The 10,835-nt window shown below is 37.0% G+C and overlaps 1 protein-coding gene across 2 annotated transcripts in view; it reads right to left on the bottom strand.

The window, feature by feature from the left end:
* The window catches only part of LOC123963712 (dapper homolog 1-like), a 49,225-nt gene extending 43,207 nt beyond the window's left edge, over nt 1-6,018 (bottom strand). The window contains exon 1 of one of the 2 annotated variants that reach the window (XM_046040729.1): nt 5,570-6,018. In XM_046040729.1, coding sequence (XP_045896685.1) covers nt 5,570-5,860 — 291 coding nt within the window. In that variant the 5' untranslated portion in view covers nt 5,861-6,018. The remainder of the gene's footprint in view (nt 1-5,569) is intronic. The other variant, XM_046040730.1, reaches the window with a different exon arrangement.
* Nucleotides 6,019-10,835: the final 4,817 nt, after the last annotated feature.

The raw sequence follows: 10,835 nt of genomic DNA, 5'->3' as shown, positions 1-10,835 counted from the left end.
AAGCGCCAAGAAAGGAAAATTGGGTTGATGTGATGCATGATATATACATTATGGAAAAACTGACTTCCACTTGTATTTGAAATGGATAAATTTGAGAGGTTGTGGAATGGATTCTTGAAATTTATTTTTGTTCCTGCTACCAGTTTAAAATTGATATTTTTTATGTGGGTGTGTGTGTGTGTGGGGGAAAAAGAGGATGAGCTAAGACAAGAAAAAAAATTATGAGCAGCCAACAAATTCTGGTTAAGCTTGTTGGCAGTGCATTGAGTAAATCTGTAATAATCTGAACAGTGTTGTGGTTGTAATTCTCTATTTAGTATTATATGGACTCTTCTTTTATGTGTAATACGATTACGATGTTAATGTACAATTGTATAATAGGTCCACTGTAATAAAACCAGCCAGGAGCCAGGGGAGTGGGGTAATAATCCAAGAAAGAACTCTGAATTTCCAAGATTGAAGTTGTAGATTTAAGGGCAAAAATGGTCACAAATCTGCAAGTAAAAATTTTAAATAATATCTGAAATTACTCTCTAAAAATAGTGGGTTTTGGTCAAGGAACCACATCATTTCATTTTGCAAGGCTACAACATCACACATCTCTGCCGTGTATTATGCTCAGGCACATGCACACATAGACATCAAAAGGGGCTCAAGCACCTGCCCTTTTTCTTCCTTAAGAGGTGGTGCTTTTTTAAATAAATGAATAGACATGTGACCATCAGTTATTGTGTGTGCACACACGCATGGTAAGTGTAATTATAATAGCAATAATAATAATGTATTTGATCAATACATTAATGTATTTAGGCAATTCAGTATTCTGTTGCTTGGCTATGTGAAGCTGAAGGTTATCTTGCTTGTGAAACATATATTTTAATCATGCCTGCAGCACAATGCCGCAGTTTTGTGTAAAGATTTTTGTTGATTTTGAAGTGTGTATTGCAATAACACCAAAACGAAACAAGAAAACTATTTTTTAGTCCCTCTCCTTGGTGCAGTCATTAATTCTAAATATATACTAGTAGCATAGAAAATATGCACACTGTGGCATACTTTACTTTGCTGTTGCTGCTCTTGTGAAGATACCTAGTGAATACGAAAGAAGATCATGGTCTCTCTGTGAACTGATTATTTTGTAGAAAAATGCTGAGCATGAAGGAATTGCATGAGTGTGAGGGAATTAAAATAAATTTGTAAGGAAGTCAGTGTTCTGTTAACATATTTAATGTTTTGTTTGAAAAAAAACTTAAATAAATAATTATAAGAATTTTTCACGAGTCCCAACAAAATGTCTGTGCACGTCCCTGATTATGCATGCAGTGGAAATGTATTTTTAATGTATGTAATTATAGCCTACTTCTAAATCGGATTTTGCAATAAGGAAATACTTGTAATTTCAGCTTGCAATCACCATATTATTATCTGCATTGGGATTTTAGTGACTTTGCCGTGGGTGTATTCAGATCATTAATTAATTAAGTTCTGCTCCCTAAATCACATAGGCTGCAGGATTCGCTATATAAATGTAATGCTATTGCGTTAAGAATAACGTCAACTGCAACCGCAGTGAAACAAGTCAGGATGAAATATATATATAATATAATGAAAATATTTTATCAAGTGATATGTATTAATTGATATCACCTATCCTTTCTTAGTACGGGTTAATCAGGAAGTTACACGTAACGTCACAAAGTTACTCTTGAAGTTACCTGGATAAGCCAGTTACCTCGCTTTGTACTAAAGGCGACTAGTTGCCTTAGCAATGCTCGTCCATGACTTTGGGGGTTGCAGCATCTGAGGGAGCTCTGAATGTATTGGTGTATTTGCTTGGCAGTTGGGTTGAAATATCAACATTCTCTCTGCAGAATCATTTTGTATCCCTTTAAGTAATACCTCTGTGTGTATTTGTGTACTGCTTCATCACGATTTAGTGAGTTGCTAATTGCGAATAGTGCAGAAAATGATATCATGAAAAAGTGTTGTTTTTTTTTGTAATTTAAGCCAAAAAATTAAACTTTCATATATTCTAGATTCCTTACACATAAATTCAAACAGTTCATGCCTGTTTTTGTTTTAATCTTGATTGCTTATATCTCATGGAATATTTATAATATCATATAAATATAATATTAGAAAAAAGAATGTATAATACAGAAATGTCGAACTGAGAAGAGCCTTTAATCTCTCAGTCTGGTTCAGTAAACACAACCACAATCGTGGGGAATTCTTCTGACGTGACAGTTGTCCAGAAGATATTCATTGACACTCTCCACAAGGAGGGTAAGTCAGAGAAGGTCATTGCTGAAAGGGCTGGCTATTCACAAAGTGCTGAGTCAAAGTATATTCATGGAAATTTGACTGGAAGGTTAAAGTGTGGTAGGAAGCACAAGCAACAGGGATGACTGCAGCCTTGAGAAGATAGTCAAGCAAATCCAATTCAAAAACTTAGGGGAGCTTTGAGAGTCAACGCCGTCTACCAGGAGATTTTAGATCACTTCATGCTTCCATCTGCTGACAAGCTTTATGGAGATGCTGATTACCTTTTCCAGTAGGACTTGGCCCCTGACCAGAGTGCCTAAACGACTAGTAACTGGTTTGCTGACCATGGTATTACTGTTCTTGATTGGCCAGCCAGCTTACCTGACCTGAACCCTATTGAGAATCTACAGGCTATTCTCAAGAGGAAAATGAGAGAGACGTGTTGATGCAGTAATTTGTGAAAAATGTCCCAGACAAAGTAGAACTTTTAAAATTGTTTGACAATTCTGTATTGTACATTTTTTATTCTAATATTCTACTATTTAGAGATATGGATTTTTGATTTCCATGAGCTTACACACGGTAGCTCCGCTTTAATCTTCAGAAGCTGCAAAGCTGCAGTCGCTATTTATTCAACTTGCAATGTAAATTTAAAGCTAAACTGAAGCTTTTTGAATACCCTTTTCTCTCTCTCTCACCTGCCATTCACCGGTCTTGTGCAGAGTTTAGCGTGCATTCCATGCTGCTGACAACTGCATGAAGGTCGCGGTTCCTCACGGGTCTATTTCAAGTAGCCAGCTATTTAAAAACGATAAAATATTCTTTGTGTGGTTCATCAATGGTGATAAATCATCGGTGATAAAAGTCCTGCGAGGTGCGGACAACTCGGCACAACACCAGTGAAGCTGGGGCTCCGTCTCTTAAGCAAGTGTTCCTCTTCTGCCACTACACACACACACATGCTACGCCTACACATGCACACGGACGACCCAGGGTTAGGGTTACAATTTTGTTTTTATTTACTTTACTTTACTCTAAGGGACTTTGTTAGAAATCTCTAACAAATATTCACTTGATGATGATTAGAGGCCAATCACGTGGTTCAGTTTTCTTGTTCTTATGCCTCTTATTAGGGGCCTGAACACAAATAGTGTGAGGACCCTGAAGGAATTATTTTGCTTTTTCTTCTTTTTCAAATTAATGATCACCCAATCACCCATATTCACTAAAAGTTATAGTGACACTCACTGGCAACAGGAAATGACATGTTGTATGCTGTAATGAACTACTACTAGCAGGTTGGCCACATCCACTTCAAAACTATCTCAGAAAAGCCATGACACAGTGATGATGCTATGTTGTGAAACTGGTGACTTTTTCATTAACCCAAATTTTCGCTGTCTCGACTAAAAACATTGACCATTAAAAATTGTACAAACTGTGAGTTTTCATTAAACGGCATGCTTCCAAAAGAGAATGATTCACCATGAAACAGGAAATTGTTGTAACCTTACATCTGCAACATGTTTGATAAGAGTCCCACACTGGACACATTTACAAGCCAATATTCACTCATATTCATAGCACTACCTACTGGCAACAGGAAGTGACTACTTCTATGCAATGATAAACCACTTCTTGCAGGTTGGCCATTATCAACTATCTTAGAAAACCCTTAACACATTGATGATATTATGTTGTAAAGCTTGTGAGTTTTTTCTTCAAGGCGTATCCGTGGCGTGGTAAAGCACCATGCTACCCCATGAAACAGGAGCTGGTTGTAACGTCACTGTATATCATGCAATTTAAATAAAGTTTTCATCATGTGTTCCACACTTGATGTACTAATCTAAATGTCTAAAAATGACTTCTAAATGAAAGATGAATATCATATAAGACTACCGCAGTCTGAGTTAGACAAATCATCATCAAGTATTTTCCTATAGCGCTACATAGGGGGCACGAGAAGTGACATTTAAGTCCATCGTAAAGTGTCCAAAGTAGGTGGCATCTCAGAGCACCGCCGGCAGAACTGGGGCACCTGTGGCACCTGCACCACAGCACTCCCAGTGCACTTCACATGCTAGGTCCAAAGCTGCTTACAGCTTTAATATTTTTTTTTATCTTAAACTTTATTAGATTGTAGTTGTTTCTAACACCAGTGTCCGCAAGTCTACATGGAAGGAATTCCTGCCCTTTCAAATATCCATCAGTCCACAGTTAACAAACCTGCAGCCATACAGACAGCCTTAATACCACTGAATAAGATACCTTGTGTCATGGTTTTGCAAATTCAACGCTGCTTTTTCAAAAGGGTGGGGGAAACATTAAGCAAGCACAATACTCACAAGCACTGGTTTCCATGAACAACATCACAGCACGTGAATCTTAGTGTTACAATGCCTTCCCTCAGTTATATGACTTGCATGCTGTTCTTTATACATTGTGACATTTCATTCATTTTTTAGTTGGGACATCTTCCAATTTATGTAGACAGATAAAATGTCATAATATGGATCCGTTTTCCAGCGTTGATAACGTGGAGTCAGACTTCTTATTTGTAACTACAGAAAGCTTCTGTATTGTTTTTAAGTATAGTTTATATGGTTTGTGTCATGGCCTTTAGTGTCTACTGGTCAGTCAGAGGGGGTGTCATGTCAATATCTCTTTAAAATGTAAAATAAATGCCAACACTGTAACACAAATGTCCTGTCTTCCAAAATGTTTCCCCCAAAACACAAACACTTTTTATACTTGCCTGTATGAATGCAACACAGTTTAACTTTACAATTGTTGCAATAATTTGCACAATTTCTTCAAGCACATAGTTACATTTTAATTTTTGAAAAGGAAAATCAAGCCAGTCTGCATACATGTTTGATAAAGTAATGAAGCTTCCCCCAAATTTGCCCTTAAATGGTAATGTGTGCCTAGGGGACATAACTGCACACTGAGCTCAATGATAGAGGATTTTCTTTTCTTTTCTTTTCTTTTCTTTTCATTCACACAATCAGCAGATTAAAAAATTGCATAGAAATGATCTATGACTGCTAGCCCCCCCCCCCCCCAGCAGACTTTTGTCACAATTGACAACATAAACCCTTCTGATGAGACCACACCTGACCCGTTATTAAACAAGGATCATCATATGAAAAGTTTTCCATATCCTGCCACACTACACTTTGCACACACAACTTTACATTTATAATACTAGTCTACAAACTGTCCTTTACATTAGCAAACTAGCAGGACATCGATTATGCACCATTCAATACAAAGGAAGATTCAGACAAAAAGAACTTACAATTTGGGGCCTGAGGCCATAGTCGTCTGACGCACTGCCGTTTGGTGTGTCCAGGGTGCACAGTTCCGACCGCAGAGCTCCCCAAGGCGGACGCCCGGAAACTGGTGAGTCCCCGAGGCAGAGAGCGCTCAGCACCCTGCATTCCTGCCTCTGTTTGAGCAGCTCCAGCTCACACAAGCCGGCCAGGCTGGCCTCCAGCCGCTCCTTATTCCGACTACGCTCTGCTTTCATGGGCAGAGAAAACTTTGGGAACAGGACTCCAAAGGAGCCTGGTAGCTCTTGTGAAGACATCGCCGGAAAGTTAGCTCTTCTTATTCTCTGGCTACCTACAGTGGAGTGACCTCGGCTGTAGGCTCGACTGAATTCACCGCTGTCTCCCTCCGACCCATTCCCCTCCTCCAGCCTGCGCTCCGCTGTGCAGTCTCACTTACACAGCTGTTGGTGGAGCACGGAGGCACGGAGCCTTTTGGTGCCTCTGCCAGACACCCACAATCGACTGAGGTCACTTTAAATGAAAGTTTGAAAAACAATAGATCAACATAAACTAACCCTGGTGATGTCATAAGAGTGGTAGAAAACATAATATCTAGTTAAAGGGCTTAAACACAGTGGTGTGTTTGTGGTGCTCAATAGTGAGAATAACAGTCTTCTAGATTACACACAGTCCACTTAGGCTACCTGTGGCAGATGGTTAATTCACCTGTGTATTCACTGACCAGGAAATGGCCTTTAGAAAATAATAATAATAATAATAATACGTTCATGATGTAAACAAAAAATAAATGCTAAATTTTCCTCTAAGGTTTGGGGAAAGTCAACTGCAGGCTGTGAAGACTAGATTTACAGGTAAGCACGCCACCCAGCGGTTAGCCTATATAACACAGTTATATGTAGAAATAATCAATGAAAATCGTTCAGTTCCTACTGGAATAAGTTCTTGCTGAAAGCACTTACACATACTGTATAATGTAAAAAGAATTCATTATTAAACACAAACCAAGACGTGTGGATGGCATCTATTTAAAATGTTTTTCTTTGTCCTGTTGAAAAAGTAAATTTGCTAAATGTATCCAACATACTTTCTGGCCACTTAAACTTTGGAGTAACTGTCATTTCTTTAGATTTAATTTGATGTCCAAAAAATTCCTTCACATTACTGTACAGCATATAGCATTATCTACTGACTTGTACTACTATTGTAGGCTAGGCCTAGTACTCTATATTGCTGAGCACTATTATTGTACAATGTATATTCTCCCTCTACATTTCTGCAACAGTATATATTCCTATATCTGAAACGCATTTTTACCTATTTGTAGTTACATTTGGTTACTGACTTATGTGGAGAGATATCTAACAATGCAAGACTAACGACTAAGACAGTCACTGGAAAAAGGATGGTGAATGACAACTTGTAGTATAAGATGTATACTGTGTAAGAAAAGGAAAATGCTTTACGGTTGAACTTGACCAAGTACTAGTGACTAAGCCAACAAGGCCTCCAACCCATCTATTAGTCAATCCTCAACTACAGGGGAGTGTATCCAAAATTAGTGCCACCGTGGCAGGAGATATGTCATAGATAGCCTACTTTTCCATTACCTTTTTGGGTTTTGGTTTGTATATACTTGACATAACATCCCTTTACTAATGCCTGATGCCTGAGGCAAATAAAGGTAAGTAGTCAGTATATTGTGATAAAACAATTTGAGGACAATATAATATAACTTAGTCAATGCGTGTGGTTTCTCAGTCTGGATTAATGTTAAAGTTACCTACTAACTTATTGGTTAACCTAGCTTAATATACATAAAGGTGTTGTATCTACGTGTGTGTGTAAACCTGTCCAATACATGAAATGGATTATTAAAAACATATGGATTTTAGATGACGTCAAGGTTACATACAGGTGGAAAGCCAGAAATGAAAAGTCACAGGGTAAAGGACAGACAAAATTTGTGTTAAACATCTTCTGTGACCCATCTGTTTCTGTAACTTTATTTTTTATCTTTGTTTCTTTACGAAACACGAAACTATGGTTTTGTATAAGGTGAAACATTTTGTTAGGACTATTGATTTTGGTGTTGATTCTATAATGCTGGAGCATCAACTATATTGAGCGACCAGATAAGAACAAGTGGATAACGTTAACGTTTGCCCTTTAGAGACAAACAGAAATGAGTTTAGAGACAGACAAAAATGTGACCATCTCTGTAACATTATAAGCCTTTTTATCTGTCATCAATATCTGTCATTCTATATTAAACCTATGTAGTCATTGTGTTTGGTGGATTTCAAATTGTAGTACAAAACCTTCCCAAATAGCAATATAGCTACAACCAGATGGGTCACAGATGTTTATGCAACATCTGAAACCTGTCACTAAGGCTAGTTGTGATCATGTTTGCATGATTATATGATGAATACATTTGTTAGAATATCACCTCAGCTCTGTAATTTTCAATAGTTATTTGTTGATCAATAACAAGCATTTATTCTTACACTTGATCTCAGACCACTTCTAGAGCCCTGAAGACCACTACAAATACAGTTTTTATGTATTCACTCCATATAACAGGCTTTGAGTCTATTATGCTGTAATAGTTTTCTTTAAAAGCCAACATTTTAGGTCACTGTGTTAGCAATATAAATATTAAGATATTTATGTTTCTTTCAGTTCAATAATACTTTTTGTGACACACATACTGTGCAATGTACTGTAAAATGAAATGTTTGCAGCATGGTCCACCAATGACTATGCAAACATAACAAAACATTAGAAAGTATAATAGAATAGACTAGAAAGGGACAGAATAAAAAAGTACTGTAGTATCCACAATAAATGGAAACCAGTCCAGTTGACCTTAGACATACTGTAGATGTGCTATGTTATTACATTGCATTAATCAAAGTTGAATAAGAGTTAGTGTTGTCATATAAATTATGTAATAGCAAGCAAGATTAGTTCAAATGCATAGACTAGAAGCAAAAACTTGTTGTTGTTTCATGTCCAAATCTGATTTTTTCTTTCTAAAAGTAACAACGGAGGTTGAACTGGCCCTAAATTTGTCCGTGTCCACACAGCTGGACACTCCTGACTCATGGAAGAGGAGACAAATAAGGAGGAAAGCAGACACTGCTGGTATGTATGAGTTAATCACTCATTGACTTATCGCCATATGTATCAAAACTGTGTTTGATTTAGCACTGTGAAACTGTTTTAGTTAGAGCAGTTTTAGTTAGAGCAGTCTAATTCCGGCTTTCTTAGCTGAAGGAACAGGGTCTGCCTCATTGTTGTTTGAAAAAGATTGGGTAAGAATTCTAGAAAAGCACACAATATGCATCACTTTTTGTATAGAAAACAATTGAAGGTAATGATTTTTCGGTACAATTACAATAGGTCTACAGTTTAAGTTTAGTACTCACATGTCCATATTTACATGTTAAGAAGCTTTGTTGCTGTGATCATTCGTGTTCATTAAATATCCTTCTATAATGTGACTGCAATGTAACTGATGGGATGTGGGGTGGGTGGGTCACCCTTATGTCTAAAAATTACTTCTAAATGAAAGATGAATATCATATTTAGTTAGACAAATCATCATCAAGTATTTTCCAATTATAAAATCATTATTTCATTATTATAAAGCTTAGTGAGCCATAAAAATGTTACTTATACACTTCAGATTTGTGTGAACTATAGAATATATTTTTGCACAAAATTAAATATATGCATATTTCACCAACTCTTACTTTAGAATCTTTTAGTTAGGGATCTATTTGTGGTCAGTATCTACAGGAATCAACCAGCAACCAATTATTACTCCAACATGGGCATGTCAAAATGGTTTATAGACAGACTTCTAAAAATATATCAGCAAAACTGATGCTTTAACAAAAAGGGCAAAAACAAAGTGTGGCGTGTTGTGGGAATTCCCCCATCAAAACTGTCAACATTTCATATCATGATATTGTAAAATCAATGAAAAAGGTCCCGTTCAGTTGTTTACAGTTGGCAGTCATTTTGAGTAACAAAAGTGTGTTTCATTTTACATTTTACATTCACATTTACTCATTTGGCAGACACTTTTATCCAAAGCGACTTACATTTGAGGAACAACATACAAGCATCAACAGAGCATCATATACAGATCTACAACTGACAATACATACTAGTAAGAGCAGCAATAAATACTAGTAAGAGGTCATAGTACATATCACATCAGTGGGTTAAATACCTAGGGAAGGAAGTAAGAGTTAACCAAAAGTGCAATCAAAACAAGAAAGTGCAATCAATATTTTGAATAGTTCTTTAACCAATACCCTCATGGCAATGTTTAGAATACATCTATTCAAGTTACAAAGTATTGCCATTTTTTATTCCTACCCTTGATGAATGTCCCATTCATCAAGGGTCAACTACTTTCCCATACCAAAAAATAAAGAGGGAAATAATCATAAAGGTTTGTTTCAAAAAACATTAGAAAAAACATGATAAAAATACCTGTGTAGAGCCATATATTTTCCTACAGAAAGAAGTCTTATTTAGTCATTATGATTTTTTTTAAAGAAAGTATGTTTCAGTTAGTCTTTAGCCAGACTACACAAACAATAATGAAATGACAACACTCAGACAACAACAATTATGGTTTGATTTCAATTAATCTGTGAAAACATTACAAAATATACTATTATACACTCACCTAAAGGATTATTAGGAACACCTGTTCAATTTCTCATTAATGCAATTATCTAATCAACCAATCAGATGGCAGTTGCTTCAATGCATTTAGGGGTGTGGTCCTGGTCAAGACAATCTCCTGAACTCCAAACTGAATGTCAGAATGGGAAAGAAAGGTGATTTAAGCAATTTTGAGCGTGGCTGTTGGTGCCAGACAGGCCGGTCTGAGTATTTCACAATCTGCTCAGTTACTGGGATTTTCACGCACAACTATTTCTATGGTTTACAAAGAGTGGTGTGAAAAGGGAAAAACATCCAGTATGTGTCAGTCCTGTGGGCGAAAATGCCTCGTTGATGCTAGAGGTCAGAGGAGAATGGGCCGACTGATTCAAGCTGATAGAAGAGCAACTTTGACTGAAATAACCACTCGTTACAACTGAGGTACGCAGCAAAGCATTTGTGAAGCCACAACACGCACAACCTTGAGGCGGATGGGCTACAACAGCAGAAGACCCCACCGGGTACCACTCATCTCCACTACAAATAGGAAAAAGAGGCTACAGTTTGCAAGAGCTCACCAAAATT

The sequence above is a fragment of the Micropterus dolomieu genome, linkage group LG23 (genome assembly GCF_021292245.1).
Source record: "Micropterus dolomieu isolate WLL.071019.BEF.003 ecotype Adirondacks linkage group LG23, ASM2129224v1, whole genome shotgun sequence".
Classification (NCBI taxonomy): Eukaryota; Metazoa; Chordata; class Actinopteri; order Centrarchiformes; family Centrarchidae; genus Micropterus; species Micropterus dolomieu.
Note: the sequence above shows the minus strand (reverse complement) of the source record. Positions and strands in the feature narration are given on the sequence as shown.